The 27,376-nt window shown below is 43.1% G+C and overlaps 1 protein-coding gene across 1 annotated transcript in view; it reads left to right on the top strand.

The window, feature by feature from the left end:
- The first annotated feature begins 7,294 nt into the window (after window positions 1-7,294).
- The window catches only part of MAP7 (microtubule associated protein 7), a 245,121-nt gene continuing 225,039 nt past the window's right edge, over window positions 7,295-27,376 (top strand). The window contains exon 1 of the mRNA XM_089676217.1: window positions 7,295-7,441. Coding sequence (XP_089532343.1) covers window positions 7,354-7,441 — 88 coding nt within the window. The 5' untranslated portion in view covers window positions 7,295-7,353. The remainder of the gene's footprint in view (window positions 7,442-27,376) is intronic.

Below are 27,376 nucleotides of genomic sequence, written 5' to 3'. Positions count from 1 at the left end.
CATTTGTCAGTTAAACCAGCGCAGCGCCATATAGCAAAAAATGGCGTAAATTCCAGTATCTATACCATATTTTGTAGGTGCTATAACTTTCACATAAACCAATTAATTTACATACATTAGGATTTTTTTTTTACCAACAACATGTAGCAGAATACACTTTGCCCTAAATTTATGACTAACTTTAAGTTTACTATATATTTTTATAACCAAAAGTAAAAAATATAGTTTTTTTTTTTACTAAATTTTCGCTCTTTTTTTGTTTATAGTGCAAAAAATAAAAATCCCAGCGGTGATCAAATACCACCAACAGAAAGCTCTATGTGTGCAAAAAATGGACATAAATGTAATTTGGGCACAGCATTGCATGACTGCGCAATTTCTTGTTGCTTGCAGTGTCAGAGAGCAATAGGAAGCAAGAGGAGGGCACACGCTGCAATCAAAACCAGACAGAGATTCTAATCCTTCTCCATTCCATCCCACATAAAATAAAAACGAATCCAGCAGTTAAAGCAGAACTAAACCCATTGATGTAACTGCTTCCCGAACATTTAAGGCATGCCATGAATAATAACTATCACAGTTGCTTGTGCTCCCAACTGAACTGTCAAGCCATCAACCAACTGGTGTCAGCTATGCTATGATATATGTAAAAATATATCTTAAAATGACTTTTTTATATGTTAAAATAAAGTCTGAAGAATATATTTAAAAAATATATTTTTTAAAAATATACAGTGAAGGAAATAAGTATTTGATCTCCTGCTGATTTTGAATGTCTGCCCACTCACAAAGAAATGATCAGTCTAAAAATCGAATGGTAGGTGTATTCTAACACTGAGAGACAGAATAGCAACATAAAATTCAAAAGAAATGCAAGTCTAACAAATTATGCACTGATTTGCATGTTCATGAGGGAAATAAGTATTTGATCCCCTTCACAAAACATGACTTAGTACTTGGTGGCAAATCCCTTGTTGGCAATCACAGAAGTCAGACGTTTCCTGTAGTTGGCCACCAGGTTTGCACACATCTCAGGAGCAGGGGTGGACTGACAACTCATGGGGCCCCCCGGGCAATAGGAGATCATGGGGCCCCTGTGTCCTTGCCCAAACTCAAAAAAGCCTACGAAAAAGGTACCAGGGGCATCTCATGGGGCCCCCTACCGACCCCGGGTCCTCGGGCAGTGCCCAAGTTTCCAAATGGTCAGTCTGCCCCTGTTCAGGAGGGATTTTGGCCCACTCCTCTTGGCAGATCCTCTCCAAGTCCTTAAAGTTGGTGGCTGACATTTGGCAACTCAAACTTTCAGCTCCCTTCACAGATTTTCAATCTGCTTAAAATCTGGAGACTGGCAAGGCCACTCCAGGACCTTTATGTGCTTCTTCTTGAGCCACTCCTTTGTTGCCTTGTGTTTTGGGTCATTGTCATGCTGGAACACCCATCCACAACCCATTTTCAATGCCCTGGCTGAGGGAAGAAGGTTCTCACCCAAGATTTGATGGTACATTGCCCCGTTCATTGTTGCTTTGATGTGGTGCAGTTGTCCTGTCCTCTTAGCAGAAAAACACCCCCAAAGCAGAATGTTTCCACCACCATGTTTGACAGTTGGGATGGTGTTCTTGGGGTCATAGGCAGCATTCCTCCTCCTCCAAACACAGCGAGTTGAGTTGATGCCAAAGAGCTTGATTTTGGTCTCATCTGACCACAACACTTTCAATCAGTCCTCCTCTGCATCATTCAGATGTTCAGTGGCAAACATCAGATGGATTTGGACATGTGCTTTCTTGAGCAGAGGGACCTTGCGGGCACTGCAGGATTTCAATCCTTGTTGGCGTAGTGTGTTACCAATTGTTTTCTTGGTGACTGTGGTCCCAGCTGCCTGGAGATCATTGACAAGATCCTCACGTGTAGTTCTTGGATGATTCCTCACTGTTGTCATGATCATTGACACTCCACGAGGTGAGATCTTGCATGGTGCCCCAGACCTAGGGAGACTGACAGCTGTTTTGTGTTTCTTCCATTTGCGAATGATTCCACCAACTGTTGTCACCTTCTCACCAAGCTGCTTGGCAATAGTTTGGTAGCCCAGTCCAGCCTTGTGTAGGTCTACAATCTTGTCCCTGACATCCTTGGACAGCTCTTTGGTCTTTTCCATGGTGGAGAGTTTGGAATCTGATTGTTTGATTGCCCCTGTGGACAGGTGTCTTTTATACACGTAACAAAATAAGTTTGGCAGCACTCCCTTTAAGAGACTGCTTCTAATCTCAGCTTGTTACCTGTATGACAGACACCTGGTAGCCAGAAATCCTGAATGATAGGGAATCAAATACTTATTTCCCTCATGAACATGCAAATCAATGCATAATTTGTTAGACATGCATTTCTTTTGAATTTTGTGTTGCTATTATGTCTCTCAGTGTTACAATACACTTACCATTCAATTTTTAGACTGATCATTTCTTTGTGAGTGGGCAAACATTCAAAATCAGCAGGGGATCAAATACTTATTTCCTTCACTGTATGTTTTTAAAAATATATACATTTTTTAAAATATTCTTCAGACTTTATTTTAACATATAAAAAAGTAATTTTAACATATATTTTTACATATATTTGTAAATGCATTCCAAAAATGTAGATTTGTATTTTTAAAGACTTACAGTATATTGGAAATGTATTTTTAAAAATATCTTTCATATATTTTGTAATAAAAACGCATTTCAGCATGCAGTAAGTCTTTAAAAATACAAATCTACATTTTTGGAATGCATTTAAAAATATATGTAAAAATATATGTTAAAATTACTTTTTTATATGTTAAAATAAAGTCTGAAGAATATTTTTAAAAATAAATATATATATTTATTTATTTTTTTAAATATATTGAATATGGCCAAAATGGTAGCATTTCAAATATATGGCAATATATTTGGGAAGAATATTTTTTAAATATATTTCAAATATATTTTTTTTCCATATGGGTTCCTAGGCTTTAAAGGGGAGGTGTGTTTAGTTCCACTTTAATGATAGTAGTTTGGGCATAGTCTCTCATTCCCTTTTCTCTACCCCAGTATTCACCTATGAATTAGATTGTTACTTATTTACCAGTATTTTATGTTCATAGTATAGCTTTGTACTTGTGTATAGAACAGTACTTCTCAAACACCAGAGAGCAACCTGCTTGCACAGTCTCCCTCCGGCAAGGCAGTGACTTTCTGACTGCTATCTGCCAGGCTATACTGTATACCCAGAGAAATTAGATTGGTCACTCTTTGCAGGTTAGCTACTGATTGCAGGTTAGCTACTGATTGATGGCACTATATAAGTACCTGAAATAAATAACATAAGTGTGCAAATAATTTTCTTAATATGCTACAACATTGCCCTCTGCTGACGGTTCAACAAAATATAATCATGCCTCATTTATTTCATAACAATATAGTTATTTGGACTGTTTATGGACCTCAAGGGCCAATTCACACCGCACAAACAGTCCATAATCCAAGTTATCCCATGGACATAGTTCACACCACTGCAGTGCAGTGAAACAAATACAGCAAGCTGCATTTTTCTGCACTGCAAATGCACAGAAATAGAGGGCTGGGGGGGGGGGAGCGAGAGAGAGGAAAGAAGGGGGGATTGAGGGAGAGAGAGAGGGTTGGGGGAAAGAGAGAGAGAGGGAGGGAGGGAAGGATTGAGGGGGGGGGGGGGGGGTTGAAAGATAAAGAGAAGTGACTGAGGGGGAAAAAGAGAGAGGAAATTATTATTATTTTTTAATTATTTTATTATTTCAGGTACTTATATAGCGTGGTCAATTTACGCAGCGCTTTACATGTATATTGTACATTCACATCAGTCCCTAACCCTCAAGAGGCGTACAATCTAAGGTCCCTAACTCACATTCATACATACACATACTAGGGCCACTTTAAACAGGATCCAATTAACCTACCAGCATGTCTTTGGAATGTGGGAGGAAAGCGGAGTACCTGGAGGAAACCTACGCAGGCACAGGGAGAACATGCAAACTCCAGGCAGGTGGTGCTGTGGTTGGGAGGAAATGAGGGAGGGATTGAGGAAGAGGGGGGGATTGAGAGAGAGAGGGGGAGGTGATTGGAGGGGGGAAGAGAGAGAGGAAATGAGGGTGGGATTGAGGGAGTGAGAGAGAAAGAGGGGGCAGGGGAAGAGAGAGAATGGGGGATTGAGGGAGAGATCGAGAGGGTTGGGGGAAAGAGAGAGAGGAAGGGAGGGAAGGATTGGGGGAGAAAGAGTGGGGGGATTGAGGGAGTGAGAAGGGGGGATTGAGAGAGAAAGCAAGAGAGAGGGGATTGAGGAGAGAGAGAGAGAGAGAGAGGGTTGGAGGTAAAGAGAGAGAGAGAGGAAGGGAAGGAAGGATCGAGAAAGAGGGAGAGCGAGGAGCGGAAGGCATTGAGAAAAAGAGAGAGGGCTTGCGGGGGAAAGAGACAGAGGAAAGGAAGGTAGGGTTGAGTGAGAAAGCGAGGGGGGGGGGGTGTTGAAAGAGGGGGGGTGATTGAGGGGGAAAGAGAGAGAGGAAATGAGGGAGGGATTGAGGGAGAAAGAATGGGGGAATGAGGGAGAGAGAGGGTTGGGGGAAAGAGAGAGAGAGGGATTGAGAGAGGGTTGGGGGAAAGAGAGAGAGAGGGATTGAGAGAGGAGGGGGGGTGATTGAGGGGGAAAGAGAGAGGAAATGAGGGAGAGAGAAGGGGGAATTGAGGGAGAGAGGGGGGATTGAGGGGGAAATAGAGAGGGTTGGGGGAAAGAGAGAGAGAGAGGAAGGGAGGGAAGGATTGGGGAGAGAGAGAGGGGGGATTGAGGGAGAGAGAAAGAAAGGGGGGATTGAGGAGAGAGAGGAAGGATCAATGGAGAGAGAGAGGGGGGGGGGATTGAGGGAATGAGAGAAAGGAGGGAAGGGTTGAGGGAGGGAAGGGTTGAGGGAGGGGGGGGGGGGGGAGAGAAAGAGGAAATGAGGGAGGGGTTGAGGGCGAGAGAGTGAAAGAGGGGGAAGGATCAAGGGGGGGTGCATTGAGGAAACGAGATAAGGGTTGAGGGGGAAAGACAGGGGAAAGGAGGGAAGGGTTGAGGGGGAAAGGGAGAAGGGGGGGGGTTGAGAGAGAGGGGGGTGATTGAGGGGGAAAGAGAGAGAGGAAATGAGGGAGGGATTGAGGGAGAGAGAGGGTTGGGGAAAGAGAGAGGAAGGGAGGGAGGGATTGAGAGAGGGGGGTGATTGAGGGGGAAAGGGAGAGAGAAGGGGGGATTGAGGGAGAGATACAGAGGGTTGGGGGAAAGAGAGAGAGAGGAAGCAAGGGAAGGATTGAGGGAGAGAGAGAGAGGGTTGGGGGGAAGAGAGAGGGGGTGGAAGAGAGAGAGGGGGGGGTCGAGGGAATGAAAGAGAGGAAAGGAGGGAAGGGTTGAGGGAGAGGGGGGGGGGTGAGAGAGAGGGGGGTGATTGGGGGGGGGGAAAGAGAGAGGAAATGAGGGAGGGATTGAGGGAGAAAGAGAGAAAGGGGGGGGACTGGGGAAGAGAGAATGGGGGACTGAGGGAGAGATAGAGAGGGTTGGGGGGAAAAAGAGAGAGAGGAAGGGAGGGAAAGATCAATGGAGAAAGGGGGGGGGGGGATTGAGGTAATGAGAGAGAGGAAAGGAGGGAAGGGTTGAGGGGGAGAGCGGGGGATTGGGGGACAGAGCACCAGAAAGAGAAAATGGTGGGGAAAGAGAAGGGGAGAGAGAAGGAAAGACAGAAGGGGAGCGTGAGAGAGGGGGGGGGGTAAGAATAAATGAGAGAGGGAGAGCAAAAAAAAGAGCGAGAGGGAATGTGAGAGAGGTAGACAGAGAAATAAAACATAGAGTGAATGAAAGAGAGAGCAAAAGATTTGAGATAAACTGCGGGAAAAAGAACCAGGAAAAGAAAGAGAGAGAGACAGAGAGCAAAGGAGAGAGAAGGAAGTGATGGGGTGGAGAGAATATACAAAATAGAGAGAGAGAATGAAAGAGAAAGCAGAAGGAACTGAGGGGGCAAATGGAGAAAAAAAGAGAAAGAGAGAGTAGAAGAGGGTGAGAAAACCAGAATGAGCAAATTGGAGGGGGAGAGAGAAGGAAGGAGAGAATGGGAGAGTGAGAGAGGGAGGGAGAACATGGAAAAGAGGGAACGAGCACAAAAAGGAGAGGGGGAGAGGGAGAGAGAATGAGAGAGAGAAGAAGAATGTAAGAGGGAGAAAGAGTAAAACATGAAGAGGGAAAGAACTAGAAAGAGAAAATGAGAGAGAGAAGGAAAAAGAGCGAGAGATAAACTAGGGCGGGGGGGATAAGAGAGAGAAACAGTAAAAGAGGAAAGGCTCTCTCATTTTCCTTACACCTTGCGGCTCAACAGACTCTGAAAAGTGATTCAAGTGTGGATTGCTTTTCAAGGGCTCAGTAAACACCAGCCTTGTACATATGGACTGAAATTCAGCCAGTTCAGCAGGAATCGTGTGTGTACCACAGAAGCTGGTCTATGTTGGAACAGCAGCATTCAATGAGCCACTGCAGCCAATGGCTGCATCACTGATCAGTGTATTCTGACTGGGGAGTCCCTACTATCAGAATACAATAGTACAGTGCATCCATGCAGACGTGTATTTACCACAAGGCAAACAAGGCATTTGCCTAGGGCGGCATTTTTTGGGGGGGGGGCAGCACTGCCCCTTGGAAGAAGGGACACACGTGGCATTGGGACCTGGTGGGTTCTGAGAGATGCTGTGGGTTTCATGACGGTGTGTGCACAGCCCGACTCTCATTCCTGGGGATGTCTGGAGCTGTGAAGGTGAGTGTCTTTGTCTCTCTTGCCATGGGGGATGGTGGCTGGGGGGGGGGGGAGTGGTAGTGGAAGGCTCCGGTGGAGGGCAGGGGTGTTCTTGGTTAATGTCAAGCTCCTTCCTTGGGGGTAAGGGGAAGTGGTGGCACCAAGTTTTGTGTTGCCAAGGGCAGCACAAAACCTAAATACACCATTGCATCCATGTAGAGTGTGTGGATGAAGGAATCTGAGCTTTTATCATGTTCACCCCCTCTACATGTATACCATGTTGGATAGCTGCAGGTTTAGTTAGAATGTCTCGGTCCCTGGTCTCAGGAAGGCCGACAACCACCAGCAGACACCATGGTTCATAAATGGCTGAGGAACCTGCTGCTTCTGTGTTTGTTTTTCTCCTCTGCAGTTCCACCTCGGCGCTTGCGGTACCCATAACGATGCAGCAGGTGGCAGTGTAGCACAGGAATTTCCCTCCCGTAGAACTCACCTGTCCAGCCGGGGAGTCCCGGGGAGAGGAGGTGTGGTTCCTCCTGGATGACGTCACCGTAGACATGGCGGAGAGACGGCAATCGCAAACCGAGGAAATGGATAGCACTGGAGCAGAGACGGAGGGCGATGCGATGAACCCCCCTTCGTCAGGTATTGTAGAGTGGGGATTGGGGGCGGGGTGTACAGGTGGTAGAGGAGACACCTGTGCTGTCATGTGACCAGGAGAAGAGAGCTGTTTATGACACAGGGGGGGTTGCTGGAGCCTCAACTTCTGTTTGTGTCATCATCACACCCATTGCCATACATAGATCACACCTGTCTACTGACCAATGGCCTCCTATGACTGTACACGATGGGAAATGACATTTGTTCCATCATCCTCCCCCCATACATCCACATAGTGTCATTGACTGCAATGGGAGATCTGCATTAGAAGGCATCAGATCAGCATTCACATCTTGTCATTAACAAGTCCTATTGGATGTTAGGATGATCAATCTTCTGTATTGTGTGTAGATGTGGGATGTATTGTTGTGTGATCAGTCAGAGGTGTATATATATAAATATATATATATAGCCCATCCACAGCCCAACAGTCATCTGTATTTTGCCTGCAACGTGTACTATAGAGCTGTGTACATTGTGTGACATCATCATGTGACCACAGGCTGTGGCTCTGGTTGGCCTGTGATCAGTGTACCTTGGCAGTGACAGTTGCTGCCTTGTCCTAAGAAAATCTCAGTGTTATGGTGGCCGTACACACTTCCAGAAATGTAAAATTTCTTTTCTGATCTATCTCTTCCAGTAGGAATAATCAATAGTCAACAGTTAGTGATGTGCTTGGGTGCATTCCCACTGTGGATCCCAGTCCACCGGGCAGCTGTCACCTGTGTTGGTTGTGGGGCGAGGAATGCTCTGACCTCGGATGATTGGTCTGTACAAGTGACAGCTTTCTTGCAGGCTCAGACCCTGGTCCACACACACCAAGCTCAAAAAATTAAAATATACTTGATCCTTCTAGTTCACAAATGTATTTGTTCTATATCTCTTTAAATAGGGGAGGGAGCATACCACATAGGCAGTAATTTCAAAAAACAAAAATGGATTTAGCTCACTACCTCTAGCCAAATCACTTTTTCAACCATTCTATAAAAGAAAAATATCATTAACATACAAAATACTTTATTAATTAAAATTACAAATAAACACTCTCAAAACAAACCCCACTAAAAACTCTTAACCAGTTCTGCGCCACCCTACAGCAGAAATACTGCTACAGGGCGACACAAGTGCGCAAAATCACGTGTGTGTGTGTGTATATATGTGTGTGTGTGTGTAATTTTGCAGTTCCAGGTAGGGGGTCCACACACACCCTACCCACGCCGCCATTCGTGGCCTCGGCTGTCAATCACCGGGTCCTGGCCAGTGATTTCTCGATGGCACCTGGTGATCGCCAAGTATCTCTAACGGGGGAGGGCCATGTGTATAAACAACACAGATCTCTCCCCTGTCAGCTCCTGCGCACTGCTTTGTATGGCTCTGCATAGCAGAGCCTATACAAAGCAGTGTACTTCCAGTGGAAAGCACTCACACAGAACACTGTGAAACAGCACACAGTTAACCAATTGATCGCCCCAGATGTTAACCCCTTCCTGCCCAGTGCCATTAGTACAGTGTGAGTGATTTTTTATTAGCATTGATCACTGTATTGGTGTCACAGGGGATGTTGGTTAAACCAAGTCAGTTCCCACCAGTGTCAGAATGCCTGCCGCAGTCCCGCTATAGCTGAACTCCGCCATTACTGGTAAACCCCCCCCCCCAAAAAAAAAAAACAGTATTTATACCGCCATTTGTAGATGCTATAACTTTCACATAAACCAATTATTTTACACGTATTGGGATTTTTTTTAGCAAAGACATGCAGCAGAATACATTTTGCCCTAAATTTATGATGAAATTTGTTTTTTAAATTTTTTACTGGACATGTTTAATAGCAAAAGGCAAAAATATTGTTTTCTTTTCTCAAAATTGTTTTTTTTTTGTTTATAGTGCAAACAATTTAAAATGCAGAGGCAATCAAATACCACCAAAAGAGAGCTCTATTTGTGGGAAATAAAAGGAAGTAAATTTCATTTGGGTGCAGCATTGCATGACTGCGCAATTATCAGTTAAATTAACGAAGCAAAAAATTGCTTGGTTATGAAGGAGGATAAATCCTCAGGAGGGCAAGTGGTTAAACAATCCTGTTGCCTCTGATGCAGATGGGTGGGTCTGTTGAAACTGTTCAGGTAACTGAAACCATTTTTCCTTTTTTATTTTTTGAAATTACACAGCAAGCTCATCACTGTTGGCAGCCCATTTGATGGATATGATATACATGGGACTTATATATATAAATTGGACTTTGATCAATAGTTGTAAGATACAATCACAAGTCATATCTCTGTTTCCACCAGGAAATCTAATAACCTGATCTACTGAAATATGTTCAGATTCATGACCAAAGTTTCTCACTGCTGCCGATCAATGAAACACATTTCAATCATTTTCTGCCCTGGCTGATCAACTCAGTTTCATCTAATTCCAATCCAAAGGGAAGTTATGGCTGTTTGATTGTTTGCCGATGTGATCATTTTGATTGAATCGCACATAAAGTCAGTGTGTACAGTATATCAACCTTACTCCCTGCATGACCAGGCCATTTCTTTTGCTATTCAGCAATGCACTACTTGAACTGGTAATTGCGTGGACATGCAACTCTGTACCCAAACAAAATTTATATAATTTTTTATTTGATTTCTTTTGGTGGTATCTGATCACCTCTGGGTTTTTTATTTTCTCTGAAAAAAGACTGAAAATATTTTTTACTTTTTGCTATAAAAAAATATCCAATAAAAAAATCAAATTTCCTCTTAAATTTAGGCCAAAATGTATTCTGCTGCATTTCATTGGTAAAACAAAATCCCAATAACTATATATTGATTGGTGTGTGTAAAAGTTATAGCATCTACAAACTATGGTATATATACTGGAATTTGTATTTATTTTTTATATTAGTAATTGCAGTGATCAGCGACTTATAGTGGGACTGTGATAGTGCCCCGGGCAATCTGACACTGACATAACCAGTGACACTAATACTGTGGTCAGTGATAATACTATACACTGTACTAACGACACTGGCTGGGAAGGGGATAACATTTCGGAGTAACCAAGGGGGTTGAGTGTGTGCCTAATAAGCGTTAATGTGTGCATTATGTGCTGCTTTTTACTAAAAATCTCTTTGTTTCTTCTCCCGAGATTGTTCCATCTGTACTGTGATTGGACACAGCCGATCAGCAGGTCCTGGCCATGAACTATTGGCTGGGGCATGCTGACACAATCCCGTTGTGTCTAGTCACAGCGGGAGTCTGCGGGCAAGGACTTGCGCACACCCTGTACCCAGAAGAGGCCAGCAACGTACAGGTACGTCTCTGTGCCTGGACAGGCTGTGTGTGCGAAGTGCATTGCGGGCTGGCAGCCCTGCAGTGGATGTGGCCACCATTACTCAGACCAGTATTCCCCAACATTCATTCAAAAACACTCTTCACAGCTCAGTTTTGAAATCCTGGTATCATTTGAAGCAGTAATAAATCCAAAAACGTCAATGAATGTCCTGTGTCCTTACCATTATCAACCAAAAAAAAGTGAAAGAAAATCCCTTATTTTGGGCTGCCACCAGAACAAACATAGAAACCTTCCAATGAGGGTGCTAGCTCTGAAGACAGCCATGGATTCCCTCACTTTGGAGGGATGTCTTCTCACATCCTGTTGTGGTTATGGGACCGGAAGTGAAGAGAAAACTCCCTAGTACGGTACAGAGATGGCAGAAAAATACAGTCGTTTATAACCCTCCCTATCCAAAATGAAATAAAAAAAAAGTAAAAATTGCTGAAGTTAGAGACAGCCTAGACAATTAGTATTCTTAAAAGAAGCTCAGCGATGGCAGCCTGCCCAGGTCTGTCAACAGGTTTCATTTAAGATGAATAAATATTCTGCATTTTATTAAGTTAAAAGGAAAGATATAATTGCCAGGCATTTGCTATTTCTAGCTTCTGGGGAACTGATGTTATTGTTTTCCAGGATTTAATGTGGGTTTTGATGTGGTCCTGCAAGCTTACTCTTGGACATGTTGCACTTTCAAACTTTCACTAAAGTGTATGTGTGTATGTATTGAAAATTTATACACTGATCAGCTGTAACATTCTGACCACTGATAGGTATATTAAACAACATTGATTTTCTTGTTACAATATCACCTGAAAGTGGGTGGGATATGTTAGGCAGAAAGAGAACGTGTTGTCCCTGAAGTTGATGTGCTGAAAGCAGAAAAAAATGGGCAAGCATGTGGATTTGAGATACTTTGAGAGGAGCCAAATTGTAATGGCTAGATGACTGGGTCAAAGCAACTCCGGAACTGCAACTGTTGAAGGATATCCCTGGTCTGCAGTGGTCCGGACCTACCAAAAACTGCTTTAACGAGGGAAACCTGGCCAACTGGAGACGGGGCCAAAGATTATCGATGCACATGGGGAGCGAAGGCTGGTTTGTGTAGTCTGATCCAATAGAAGAGCTACTGTAGCTCTGATTTTTGAAAAAGTCAATGCTAGTACTGATAGAAAGGTGTCAAAACACACAGTGCATCGCAGTTTGTTGCCTATGGGGCTGCATAACTGTAGACCAGTCAAGGCACCCATGCTGATTTGTATCCATAGCCAGGAGCGCCATCAAATGGGCAGGTGAGCATCAGAACTGGACCACTGAGCAATGGAAGAAGGTGGCCTTGTTTGAGGAACACAACAAGTTTGCAGTGTTGCCTTGGCCTCCAAATTCTCCAGATCTCATTCCCATCCAGCAGCTCTGGGATGTGCTGGAAAAATAAGTCTGATCCATGGAGGCCCCACCTCACAACTTACAGGACTTAAGGGATCCACTTCTGACACCTTGGTGCCAGATACCACAGCATACCTTCAGAGGTCTAATGAAGTCCATTCCTCGAGGGGATATGGTGGATGATGGTCATTTTATGGCTGGTGTGTGTACACACTGTATATCTGTTCAGTTGTACTTGAGGTTAGACCCTCTGCTAAGTTTTTAGGCTGCATTCATACCTGAGCAGAGTAGATTTTCAGGTGTTTATATTTGAGCATATTTCAAGCATTTTACATATTGCACATAATAGAACTGGATACTAATATTGATGGGTAAAGTTGATCCAGGGACTATCCGATTGCCTCTCGGGGGATCAGGAAGAAATGTGTTCCCCTGCTGAAGCAATTCAGATACGGTTAAACTAGATGGACATGGTTTTTTTTTTTTTTTTAACCAAGCTAACCGTAACTATTATGTATTCAAGTGTAAGTATGTATACAAGCTTCAGGCCTTTTTTCAGCCAATGGAAAACATTAGGAGGAGGAAAGATGCTCAAAAACACTCAGTTTGGGTTTCTAGTTGTTCCCATTGAAGTGTATGGGGCCACAAACACTGAAATCTGCCACAAAGTAGTTTATGTTGCTCTTGGAGTGTCAGGAGTTAAGTTACAGGTGCTTGAGCACTTATGTGAATGGCCATCATTTATTTAGTCCTGGTTCACACCTATGAGTTTTTTTTTATTTCATTTTGCTTTTAGCAGAAATGCACTACAGTTCATTTAACATGGTTTCCTATGGGACACATTCACATCTGTTCTTTTTTGCAGCTGATGCTTTTGAAAGGGATCAGGGACTTTTTTTAAAGCAGGGTTCCACCCACAGTGGTAGCTCCTCTTATCTGAGCCCCCCAGTCCCTCCTCTGCCCCTTTTGGGGGGGAGTTGGTACCTGGTTTTGACAAGTACTCCCACTTCTGGCTCAGTTCACAGCTCAGTTTTGAACTCCTGCCCCGCATCCCCCTAGGAAACTCAACAGGTCCCAGATGACTGCGGCCTATTCACAAAGTGCAGTGCACTTCGTGCATGCGCAGTAGGAAACCGGCTGTGAATCCACAAGGCTTCGCTGCCAGTTTCCCTTAGTCAAGATGGCTGCACCAGCACCTGACAGCCGATTGAAGAACTGGCTTGGGGTGAGGACATACACTATACTGCCAAAAGTATTGGGACATCTCTCCAAATCATTGGATTCAGGTGTTCCAATCACCTCCTTGGCCACAGGTGTATAAAATCATCACCTAGGCATGCAGACTGCTTCTACAAACATTTGTGAAAGAATGGGTCGCTCTCAGGAGCTCAGTGAATCCAAGCGTGGTACTGTGATAGGTTGCCACCTGTACAATAAGTCCATCTGTGAAATTTCCTTGCTAATAAATATGCCACAGTCAACTGTTCCTGGTAATATAACAAAGTGGAAGCAACTGGAATCAACAGCAATTCAGCCACGAAGGGGTAGGCCATGTAAAATGATAGAGCGGGGTCAGCACATGCTGAAGTGCACAGTGCGCAGAAGTCGACAACTGACTGCAGAGTCAATAACTAAAGACTTCCAAACATCGTGTGGCCTTCAGATTAGCACAACAGTGTGTAGAGGGTTTCATGGAATGGGTTTTCATGGCTGAGCAGCTGCATCTAAGCCTTACATCACCATGTGCAATGCAAAGCGTCAGATGCAGTGGTGCAAAGCACACCGCCACTGGACTCTCAAGCAGTAGAGACGTGTTCTCTGGAATGAAGAATCACGCGTCTCTGTCTTGAAATCCGATGGACATTTCTGGGTTTGGCAGTTGCCAGGAGAACGGTACTTGCCTGACTGCATTGTGCCAAGTGTAAAGTTTGGTGGAGGGGGATTATGGTGTGGGGTTGTTTTTCAGGGGTTGAGCTTGGCCCTTAGTTGCAGTGAAGGGAACTCTTAAGGCGTCAGCATACCAAGACATTTTGGACAATTTCATGCTCCCAACTTTGTGGGAACAGTTTGGGGATGGCCCTGTTCCAACATGACTGCACCAGTGCACAAAGCAAAGTCCATACAGACATGGATGAGCGAGTTTGGGGTGGAGGAACTTGACTGGCCTGCACAGAGTCCTGACCTCAACCTGATAGAACACCTTTGGGATGAATTAGAGCGGAGACTACCAGCCAGGCCTTCTCATCCGACATCAGTGCCTCACCTCACAAATGTGTTTCTGGAAGAATGGTCAAACATTCCCATAGACACACTCCTAAACCTTGTGGACAGCCTTCCCAGAAGAGTTGAAGCTGTTATAGCTGCAAAGGGTGGGCCAACTCAATATTGAACCCTACGGACTAAGACTGGGATGCCATTAAAGTTCATGTGTGTGTAAAGGCAGGTGTCCCAATACTTTTGGCAATATAGTGTAGCTGGATCCCTGGACAGGTAAGTGCCCTAATATTAAAAGTCAGCAGCTACAGTATATGTAGCTGCTGACTTTCAATGTTTTTTTTTGGGGGGGGGGGGGGGTAGCAGGGGCCAGAACTCCCCTTTTAAACACAAAACAGTACGTTTTTGTTTCAATAGACTTTAGTGGACACGTGGTAGAAATGCATGTAGTGCATTTTTTTATGCGTTTTGCTTTTTTTTTAACCTGCATAACAACAAAAACACCTCCCCTTAACAACAAAATTCCCAGGCTGCATAAAAACGAAAAAGGCATCAAAAACTAGTGAAAAATGCATCAAAACGTCTGTGCCAAAAAAGCAAAACGCACCGCAAAAACCACTGCAGAAATGGATCAGAAGCAACCTGCATAGGTGTGAACCAGGCTTTACATAGGATTTTGCTTGCTGAGAGTTTTGGAATCTTGAGGTGTGAATGGGTCCTTATTGTGATCCACACTCAGGAATCCTCTATTTGACAATGCGTGGAAATCCAAAATTTTAGAGTTGTTCTGAGAGCAAGAGGTGAGATGGAAATCTAGTGTGCTAGTGAGAACTGAGATAGAAGTTTCTTGACTTTGGGGAGAATTCCTCTCACTTCCTGTAGTGTTTCCAAAACAGGAAGTGAAGGTGAGGGCCCATTCACTCTATTGCATAGACTAGAGGTAACACATGCCATTGCACTTTACATATACTAAATGGCACCCCAATGCACCCTGCCAATGGACTTTGCAATGCATTTTGCTGCCAGAAAATGTTGCATTCTGGTGTATTAGGCAGCCCATTCAAATTGTAGAATCAGTAGTTTATGGTCGGCCTAAGAGTCAAGTTGTATATTCTTTGTACCAGTGTCAGTATACCTGCCAGGGGCGGACTGACCATTTGGAAACTCGGGCACTGCCCGAGGGACCGGGGTCAGTAGGGGGCCCCATGAGATGCCCCTGGTACCTTTTTCATAGGCTTTTTTGAGTTTGGGCAAGGACAAAGGGGCCCCATGATCCCCTATTGCCAGGGGGCCCCATGAGTTGTCAGTCCGCTCCTGATACTTGGCATGGTTTAGCTGTAATAACAAAGCTACTTTCATAGCAAGCAAGTTTCTTTTATAAGAGTTCACGTGTGTGTCATTTCATTAGCCATGGTGCATAGTAACCTATGAACAGGAAAATGTAACACTGGCAGCCAAAAGCTACCGTCTTCCTGGCCAGAACTGATTGTGTTTATAGAGGAAGTAATACGGAGCCAGGTTTCACTGGACGGAGATCACCTGATCATGTGTGCTGCATTTTGTACTCTTCACCTTGCTGAGCTGAAATTCTAGTCCAGTGTACAAAAAAGGTGTGACACTAATTATGACACCAACATCCTCTACTAATTTCCATACTCATTTATCTCTGCTTCCTTCCTTACTACTCTATATACATATCACTTTTTTTTGTCATTTTACACCATACATTTTAAATAGTAAATGGAAGCAATAATGTTTTGGCTCAGTTTTTATTTTTTGGTTTATATCATTTTTTTCTTTTTTTGCTTTTTATATGAAATCTACATTTTATACATTTTTTAAGCTCGTTGACATTTTTGCATTGTGGTAATGTGTGGTTATGGCAAGGTCTCTCATTTGGTAAGGATCTATGGTCACAGCATACACTTCTAATTCTAATTAGAACAACAACATCATAATAGTAAAACAAACAATAGTTATTTTTGACAATCCAATATAATCTTACATAACTCTCGGTTCATATCTGTGCGGGTGGTGCTGCTGAGGGACCCGCACAAATGCCTGCAGCCACACCACCCACACAGAGGAATGCAGGACCCACGGGCGGGTGCCATTAATTCTAATGGCACGCTGCCCGCACTGGAAATCGCAACCGTACTGGGAACCTCGGTTCCCGTGCAGGCTGCGATTTCCAAAGTAGTGCAGGGACCTCTGCCCTGCGTGTCACGGGGCACGGGAATTCATTCAAATAAATGGACTCTCGTGCCCGTGCAAATCGCGGCCCGCACGACCGCACAGATGTGAACCAGGGTAAAAATAAATGTTGCAAATAACCTTCATGGAACTGGCAACTATATTTCTAGTTAAAGGAGACCGATGGTCGCAGCATAGACTTTCATTTTCTAACATCAGCATTGTGATAGCAGTACAAGCAATAGTTATTTTTCACAATCCAATATGAGAAAAATCTCCTTTCATGTTGTGAGCGCTGGTTGTCTGCTGGTCATCTCTTTCTAGAAACCTCCTGAATTCCCAGCATGCTTTGTAGATTCTCCTCTGCTGTTTACTTTCCATTTCTAAGAACTACATATCCCATGGTACCTTGCTGCCTGTAAGCAGTGGTTCCTGTACTGACTCCGCCTCCTGGAACTCTTCCTCTCAGCTCCTCTGTAGTTCAGAAGGCAGAGCGCGCACTCTTGGCACAGCTGTGTTTACATTCTGGTGCGCATGTATGTGGCCTCTCAGAGTTAAGGCCAACACACTGAGAGGCAGCATATATGCATACCGCTGGCATCAAGATGGTAATGGGAGTAGGACAGAAATAATTTAAATGCAATTAGTTTACATTATGATCATAGCTATGTTTTAATCAGTATATAAAGAGACAAAAAGAGGGCGCACGGGCCTAGTGCATTACCTTTTAAAGATGAGATTCATTGATAAAAAGTGAAATACTCACAAGAGAAATAGAATCAAATGGAAAGCATGTCACAAGGGATGCAATGTGGTCCAGAAGGTAGTCTGGTGGCTGACGCGTTTCGAGGTTGTACCTCTTCCTCAGAGCCAGTGTTTTAATCAGTAGCAGGCTACGTACCCACCCTGCAGCACACCATAATGTACATGCCATGCATTGTAGTGCACTTCTGAGTTTGAGTTGCAGCACTAAAGAATGAAAGGGCTCATAAAGTTCATATATATTTACAGTATCTCCCAGAAGTGAGTACACCCCTCACATTTTTTGTAAATATTTTATTCTATCTTTTCATGTGACAACACTGAAGAAATGACCCTTTGCTACAATGTAAAGTAGTGAGTGTACAGCTTGTATAACAGTGTAAATTTGCTGTCCCCTCAAAATAACTCAACACACAGTCATTAATGTCTAAACCACTGGCAACAAAAGTGAGTACACCCCTAAGTGAAAATGTCCAAACTGGGCCCAATTAGCCATTTTCCCTCCCCAGTGTCATGTGACTCGTTAGTGTTTCCTTTACTGTTAGGTCTCAGGTGTGAATGGGGAGCAGGTGTGTTAATTGTGGTGTTATCACTCTCACTCTCTCATACTGGTCACTGGAAGTTCAACATGGCACCTCATGGCAAAGAACTCTCTGAGGATCTGAAAAAAAGAATTGTTGCTCTACATAAAGATGGCCTAGGCTATAAGAAGTTTGCCAAGACCCTGAAACTGAGCTGCAGCACGGTGGCCAAGACCATACAGCGGTTTAACAGGAAAGGTTCCACTCAGAACAGGTCTCGCCATGGTCGGCCAAAGACGTTGAGTGCACGTGCTCAGCGTCATATCCAATGGTTGTCTTTGGGAAATAGACATATGAGTGCTGCCAGCATTGCTGCAGAGGTTGAAGGGGTGGGGGGTCAGCCTGTCAGTGCTCCGACCATACGCCGCACACTGCATCAAATTGGTCTGCATGGCTGTCATCCCAGAAGGAAGCCTCTTCTAAAGATGATGTACAAGAAAGCCCGCAAACCGTTTGCTGAAGACAAGCAGACTAAGGACATGGATTACTGGAACCATGTCCTGTGGTCTGATGAGACCAAGATAAACATATTTTGTTCAGATGATGTCAAGCGTGTGTGGCGGCAACCAGGTGAGGGGTACAAAGACAAGTGTGTCTTGCCTACAGTCAAGCATGGTGGTGGGAGTGTCATGGTCTGGGGCTGCATGAGTGCTGCTGGCACTGAGGAACTACAGTTCATTGAGAGAACCATGAGTGCCAACATGTACTGTGACATACTGAAGCAGAACATAATCCCCTGCCAGCGATTTAGACATTAATGGCTGTGTTGTCACATGAAAAGATAGAATAAAATATTTACAAAAATATGACTGTTGTACTCACTTCTTTGATGCTACAGGGCTGCACGGGTGTGCAAAATCACATATATATATATATAATATATATATATAGGGTGGCACAGTGGCTTAGTGGTTAGCACGTCTTCCGTGCTGTAAATGTGTCATGGGTTTAATTCCCAACCATGGCACCTCCTGCATGGAGTTTGCATGTTCTCCCGGTGCTTGCGTGGGTTTCCTCTGGGTACTCTGGTTTCCTCTCACACTCCTGAGACATGCTGGTAGGTTAATTGGCTCCTGTCTAAATTGTCCTAGTTTCATTCCTGGCCATGCGGGATCTCCTGCATGGTAGGGGTTGGGGAAAGACCTGGCAACCTACCCTGTAAAATAATTGCTAAGAGAATTCATGGAAAAAGTCGCTTACGAGTGACAGTCCATGCAGTTGCCAAGGGTCGGATACGACTGAATGGATGGATGTGTGTATAAATGTATATATCTATGTGATTTTGCATTTCCAGGAAGGGGGGCGTGCATGCCCTACCCGCGCTGCCATTTGCAGCTATCAGTCACCGGGTCCCGGCCGGTGATTACTTGCTGGCACCCAGTGATTGCTGAGCATCTCCGACAGGGAGGAGAACTGTTTGTAAACAAAACCATTCTCCTCCCTGTCAGCTCATGCACACTGCTTTGGATGGCTGCACAGCACAGCCATGCAAAGCAGTGTGCTTACAGTGAAGCACACAGACACATAACATGGTAATTGATAAAGAATGAGAGTGCAGCGCTAACCCAAATAGCGATTAAACATATGATAGACCACATATGATAGTGGATCAGTACTACCGTACTTACACCTATACACTGCGCTCGATTTTATATATAGATTTTATATATAAGTTTATTTTATTCGTACATAACATGGTAAAACAGCAGACCGCACAAGTTAACCCTTTGATCGCCCCACATGTTAATCCATTTTAACACTGATCACTGTATTGGTGTCACTGGGATTGTCAGTGACACCAACTCATTTTCCCCCAGTATCAGAATGCCCGCCGCAGTCCCGCTAAAAGTTGCTGATCGCTGCCATTACTAGTAAAAAAAAATAAACCCGGTATATACACCGTCATTTGTAAACGCTATAAGTTTAACGTAAACCAATTAATTTACACGTATTGGGATTTTATTTAGCAAAGAGATATAGCAGAATACATTTTGGCCTAAATTTATGATGAAATTTGATTTTTTTTTTACATTTTTTTACTGGACATGTTTAATAGCAAAAAGTCAAAAATATTGTTTTTTATTCTCAAAATTGTTGGTCTTTTTTTTATAGCGCAAAAAATGAAAACCGCTCAGGCGATCAAATATCACCAAAAGAAAGCTTGATTTGTGGGAAAAAAGGACATAAATTTAATTTTGGTGCAGCGTTGCATGACCGCGCAATTGTCAGAAAAAGTAACGCAGTGCCGTAATGCAAAAAATGGCCTGGTCAGGAAGGGGGGTAAATCCTCTGGAGGGCAAGTGGATAAAGAAAGTTTAATGCGAAGGGTCATGTTTGTTATTGTTGTGTGTGTCCCTATTGGGGGGATTAACCCTATCTATCTGTCCTGGTGACCACTGTCATCTGGACTGAAAAGTGAAGGACTAAGTCAAAATTTTGAGTTGTTACTAGAACAGAGATAAAGGGGAAATGTCATCGGAACAAGCTTTGCTACTGGAACAATTGACGATTGCCCTTAAGCAGCCCATAGATTAATCCATTTTTTTCCTTCCAATATGGGGCACATAGAGATGTTTTTGGACAACATCTTGGGTCCACATGACTCCTTGTGGGTTCCTTGTTTGATACTCTGCTTTGTTTTTGTGCTTAGTGGTCTAGAAGGAGTGTCTGTTCTTTTAATGGTTCTAGTCATGTTCATTCATTATGTATGTGGATTATGATATCTGGCTATGTCCCCTGAAAAAGATCAACTTTTTTTTTTATTGAAACGCATTGGAGCATTCATCTGGATACTGAATGAGAACTATTTGTGCATTTTAGATCAACAATATTTCATATAAATTGATTTATATTGTACATGCTGGAACCAAATATTTCAGGGTATTCAATTTTGGTTGTTTTTAACTACGGTAAGTATGAAGAAAGTTATACTTTTTTTCTTCTTTTTTTTCTTAAAGATGTTTAATGTTTGGTTACTTCCTTGAAGTCCCAAGGGATATTAGTAGCGTGTTTTCTACAATTACCATCTGCCACTGCGACAGACGGCTTGTAGTTTCCAATGAACTGCAAGGGTGCTAGTGAGTGCTCTCATAGTTCATTGAGCTTCTGCAGGGTCCAGGAAAAAAAATGCACTTTTTTTTTTTTTACCCACAAAAATATGTGCATTTGTTTATTTTTTTTTAAAGGTGAACTAATCCTTTAAAGCAGTGATCCCAGTACAGGAGTGTTCTTTTGTGTGAGGTGCTACACAAAGCATGTGTGCAGTACGGACTGCGATAATTTTTATTATTATTATTATACAGGATTTATGTAGCACCAACAGTTTGCGTGGCACTTTGCAATATAAAGGTAGACAATACAATTATAATACAATAAAAAACAAGGAGATTAAGAGGGTCCTGCTGATAAGAGCTTATAATTAGCGGTGTACCGAAATGAAAATTTTGGTTTCAAAACCGAAAATTCAGGATGCATTTGGCCGAAAACTGAAACCGAAATGGACAGTTTTTAAAAATTAATATGTTTTTCAAACACAATTTTTTGGAAAAAAATACATGTTAATGATTAAAAAACCCACAAATATATACCCCATTTTTTTTGTAAAATATGATATTACGCCAAGGAAATAGATACCCAACATGTCATGCTTTAAAATTGCGCATGCTCGTGGAATGGCGTCAAACTACGGTACTTAAAAATCTTCATGGGGGACGCTTTAAAAATCTCTACAGGTTACCATTTCAAAGTCACAGACGAGATTTAGTGCTACAATTATTGCTCTTGCTCTGACGTTCATGGCATTACCTCACGTGTGGTTTGAACACCATTTACACATGTGAGCTTGTCCTACGTATGCATTTACCACTACACGCGAGCATGGGGGGATGGGGGCACTTTTAAACTTTTTATTTTTTTACTGTCCGTTTTTGAAAAAAAAATTTTAATCACTTGCAAGCATCCCTTGTGATAGAAATATGTAGTGACAGGTCCTCTTTATGGAGAGCTATGGGGTCACCAGAAGTACTGCTAGAAGGTGGCAGGGCTGCACAAAATCACGTACATATACATGATTTTGTATTTCCGGGTAGGGGAAGCATGCACACGCACGTGCGCCTCCCTGCCTGCGCCGCTACAGCTGTCGATCACTGGGTTCTGGCCGGAAATTCCCTGCCAGCACCCGGTGATTGCCGAGGAACACTGACAGCGGAGAGGTCTGTATGTAAACAATACAGATCTCTCCCCTGTCAGCACCAGCATGCTGCTTTGTATTGCTCTGCATAGCAGAACAATACAAAGCAGCGTGCTTACACAGTAAAGCGCACACAGACAAAATAGTAAAACAGCACACAGTTAAGCCTATGATTGCCCCAGATGTTAACCCCTTCCTGTCCAGTGTCATTAGTGCAGTGTCATTGCTTTTTATTAGCACTGATCACTGTATTGGTGTCAGTGGCAGTTAGTCAGTTCCCTCGCTGCAGTCCCTCAGTACCGCTATAAGTTGTTGATCACCACCAATACTAGTATAAAAAAAATCCAGTATATATACCGCCTTTTGTAGACGCTATACCTTTCATGTAAACCAATTAATGTACATGTATTGTGATTTTTTTTAATTTTTACTGGACATATTTTATATTGAAAAAAGCAAAAAAATATTTTTTCCTCAAAAATGTCCGAATTTTTTGTTTTTAGTGCATTAAATAAAACACACACATGCGATCAAATACCACTGAAAGAAAGCTCCATTTCTGGGGGAAAAGGATGTAAATTTCATTTGGGTGCAGCGTTGCATGACCGCGCAATTGTCAGTTAAAGTAACGCAGCGTGTATCTCAAAAAATGACCTGGTTAGGAAGGGGGGTAAATCCTCTGGAGGGCAAGTGGTTAATTTCTGAAAGTATTAGCTCTGGTTTCTTTGTATGGATTGCATGGGTTGTTACCAACATGTGGTGAAAATGTTATGTCAATGGCACCGTTAGAAATATTATTTATGAGAAAAATGGTGACGTGTTCAATACTTATTTAGCTGCTGTAACTATTGATTGGGCTAGTAAGCTCTAACAATTAATAATATAAGGAAGCTTGAACAGTCCAATTTCTGGCTGGTTGGAGATGAACATAACTGGATGCACTTTTACCTACATTATTAGTTTTTTTATATGTTCTGCTTATGTGTGAATTTATGGCACAGCCTGTCATTGTTGGATTGGTTGGGAATGTGTACAGTGAGAACCAGCTGTTTGTAGGTCAGGTGGATGACTGTTCAACTTCCTCTAATCCCTAGAGGCTCAGTGCTGGCTGTAATGGGAGACTTTGAGGATAGAGGTGTGGTACCAGGCAAGTGTTTGTTTCAGTTCTCCCTGTCTGTAGAGGGGTGGGGGATATGCTGTATTGTCCTGGCATCTTTCTAGAGACAGGGCGGACCTGGGTGTGTCACAGACACGTAGATTTAACACTGAGCCATCCTGTAAATCGGTACCTGTAAAATGTAAACAGGTTAAACTTGCACTTTTTTTTTTTTTGGTTTAACTGTGCGTGTTTCGGTTTTATAGACACATATCCACAGCCGGTTCTAGTCCACTTACAGAAACGAGTAGTGACGTTTTGTTTACATCATTACTCGAAGGATTCTCCACCCAGAACTGTTTATTTATTGTATTTTATTGTGTATTTTATTGTGTATTTATTGTATTTTATTGTGTATTTTATTGTGTATTGTATTTTATTGTGTATTTATTGTATATTATTGTGTATTTTATTGTGTATTGTAAGATTATTGTTTATTGCCATATTGTTATTATTATTATACAGGATTTATATAGCGCCAACAGTTTGCTCAGCGCTTTACAATATAAGGGAGACAGTACAATTACAATACATTTCAGTACAGAAGGAATAGGAGGGCCCTAATCGTGGAGCTTACAATCTAAATGTTATCATGAATATACCAGCTGGTTCAAAATTGACGGCTTCAACAGACAAAAAAAAGTACAGTTAAGGAACGTTTAGACTGGCTTTACACGTTTGCATCGGGGTAATGTGCAGTAAAAACGTGCATTGTCACAACGCAAGTTAAAGTACTGTTCATACTAACACACATACATTAGCTGCCAACGCACTTGCATCACAGGAAACCACAACGCACATGCATCATGCTGCACTACATTTCAGAAAATGCTGCAGGGGTGGTTTTTTTATGTTGTTGACCAGCTTATCCAAAATGAATAGCCTACAATAACCCTGCACCTTCATCACATGAAAATGCATGTTTTAACGGAAACACTAGAATGGAGGGACTTCTGGCGAATTGTAACTGTGGTAATGCATGGTAACGCTAACTTCAAATTGCCACCCAATGCACGTACACAGCTCACCAAAACATCCAGTTGCAAATCATCTAGGCATTTCCAGAGCCCCGTTTTGAAATAAAAGGGCAGATGTGATAAAATGGTGAAAACTGAAAATCCAATTAGAATAGGCTGCCTGAATGCAACACACATTAACACGTGTAATAGCACTCGTTAATGTGCTGCAACAGTGTGCATCCACCCTTATAAAGAGGTTTTATTTTCTTTACAAATTAATATTTTCAATAATTTTATTTCATGTGACACCCCTGCTAAAAATTATAACGATCCTTCTATACATTAACAGGGATCTCCAAACTATGGCCCTCCAGCTGTTGAAGTACTACAAGTCCCATCATGTCTATGGGAGTCTTGCCTGTGGCTGTCAAAGTATTGCAAGGCCTCATGGGACTTGCAGTTCCTCAACACCTGGAGGGCTATAGTTTGGAGACCACTGCATTAGGATATGCAGTGGGATACGTGGCCCCCTACATTAGGGATAATATCGATAGCCAGTGGAATAAGGGCCCTGTACATTAGCAGTATTTGGTAAAAGCTCTCTGTTCTTTGGTAAGTAGTGGAAGAAGGTCACCTTTACATTAGTGGTTAGTGGGAGACTGGGGCTGGTACTCAGAGGGAGGGGTGCCTGCTTACATTGGGGGTCAGTATGAAAATGCCTGATTATACAAGTGGGTAGGTGGGAAGAGTTGGTGTCAGTCGTTACTTATAGGGTCAAGAGGAGAGACACCACTATTCCCAGGCTAGTGACTCCTGTGTGATGTCAGCCTTTGAACTACATTATGCAGGTACCATCAGGTGGTAGAGCAGTCCACCACTGCTCAAGAAACCCCTAGGAACCTCTGGAGGAGCCCTAGGTTTTACCTCTGGTTGAGAAAGGCTGAATTAGATGAATGATGTATTAAATAGAAGTAAATAATATAAACTATGGCTCTCCAGCTGTTGAAGTACTACAAGTCCCATCATGCGTCTGGGAGTCTTGCCTGTGGCTGTCAGTCTTGCAAGGTCTCATGGGACATGCAGCTCCTGAACACCTGGAGGGCCATAGTTTGGAGACCTCTGATATAGGCCAAGCTTCCTCCTCTACTAGAACACAGAAGTTAGTATATTCTGTATGGTGTCACTGCTTGGTTCAAACATGCCTTCGTTCACCCATTGCAAGAATATGTTTCAAATGTTGTGTTGTGGTGTCATTCATTCTGAATGGCACCCCAGTGCACCTAGGCAATACAATGAAATTCACTTGTAACGCACTGCAATGCACAAATGCGAATCATCTGTGAAACGTGGTGAGCTGTGTTGTTAAGAAAAAACAAATTGCATGTCCATTTTTCTGTGCGCTAAAATGCTCTGCTTGCCCATTTAAAATGAATAGACTGCCTTGACACAGCACATACTATAAATGGCCTATAATCATTTCAAAGGTTAGTTCATAAAAAAAGAAATGCCCTATGCAATCCCTAAACACCATTACAATAACTCTAAACATAACTCGGGGTTCAAACACATATATGCAGCACATACAATAAACAGAACTGATGCTAGAACTTGACGTCTTAAGGTAAGATTGACATCCTGGCAACCATCTTTTTCAGAAGTAGAGATTAGAAATGGCAGATCTTGTATTTATTTAGCACCAGTTTCCTTTAGGGGTTAAGGATTAAGATTCATTCTTGGAGTTAGGTTACATTTTAGCATCTGCATGAGTGGAGAGTTCAGGCTTAAAGCGGTAATAAACTGGGCCAAAGAAAGAAAAAAAAAATGGGCCCCCAGGTGGTTTTAGTCATAATGTACTACTATGCACCGCATACAAGCACATTATGATAGACTTACCTGACACCAAAGCCCTCTAGCTGTCACAGGCCACGGCGCTCCCATCTTCACCCGGTCTTCCTTTGGTGGGTCGCGGGCTTAAGCCGTATGAGTGGCTGAGCTGCGATGACATCACTTTCACATCACTGAGCTCTGTAGGAACAGTACAGGTATGCCGTTCCTTCAGTGCGCATGCGTCTGTGACGTCACTGGCTGCTGCAAAAGTAAATATCTTCTAAACGGTGCATGTTTAGGAGACATTTACTGTGCCTATAGGTAAGCCTTATTATAGACTTACCTATAGGTAAAAACCAAAGAAGTGGCTTTACCACCACTTCAAGGCTCCTAGAGGGAACAAGCGTATGCTCCATTCTGGGTGACAAATGTGGAACATTATTAAAACTCATGTCTTGCCACGATTGCAGCAGAATTGCATCGCATTTGGGGTTCCGTCCTTGTGCGATTTTGAATTATGGGCAGAATCGCAGCGGTTCTGCCCGTGATCCCAAATCATGAGATGTGAACGGCTCCCTAGGGTTAGAATAACTGTAGGGAAAATATTTTTGAGGAGGACATGCCTTGCTTCAAACCTTCCAGCTTGCCTAAATAGGAAAAAAGGGGGTCCTATATCCCCTGCACCACTAAGTGACATCTGCAGCTGTGCAATTGTTAGGAAGTGTGAGCTTTGTTGATTAGAGTCCAAGCTGTGCCTGGTAGATGTGTGTCAGGCCATGACCAAGATATTCCCACCTTAGGGAATAGAAGTTTGAAATGGTACTCGGGCTCTGTTAAGAACAGTAATCCACTTAAAAACTCATTCGGCACTTTCTTTTGTCCTCAATACATACACAAATGAATGCTTCTTAAAAAATTTGCACAAAAATTTCCATACAAGGAACGATCAGCCGATTATCTGTTCGATAGTATAATGGAGAGGTCTCCAAACTTTTCAAACAAAGGGATGGTTTACTGTCCTTCAAACTTTAGGAGAACCAGATTGTGACTAGTGGGGGTAGAGAGGGCCGGATTGTGACCAGTGGGGGTAGAGAATGTCCCGGACCCAGCATCAGTGAAGAAACATGGGGTACTATTCCTCCCATTAATACCCATCATTGGTATTAATGGAAGGAATAATGCCCCATCATTGGTATCAGTGTACGAAATAGTGTCCCTTTGTTGGTGTCTGTGGGAGGAATAGTACCCCATATTATTGGGAGGAATAGTGCCCCAAGGGCTGGAAAAAGGCTAGCAAAGGACCACAGTTTGGAGACCCCTGGTATAGTGCTT

The sequence above is a fragment of the Staurois parvus genome, unplaced genomic scaffold (assembly GCF_062004578.1).
Source record: "Staurois parvus isolate SC_StPar_1 unplaced genomic scaffold, SC_StPar_1.0 ptg000165l, whole genome shotgun sequence".
Lineage (NCBI taxonomy): Eukaryota > Metazoa > Chordata > Amphibia > Anura > Ranidae > Staurois > Staurois parvus.
The sequence above is the reverse complement of the archived record's forward strand: the minus strand, read 5'-3'. Positions and strand labels throughout refer to the sequence as shown.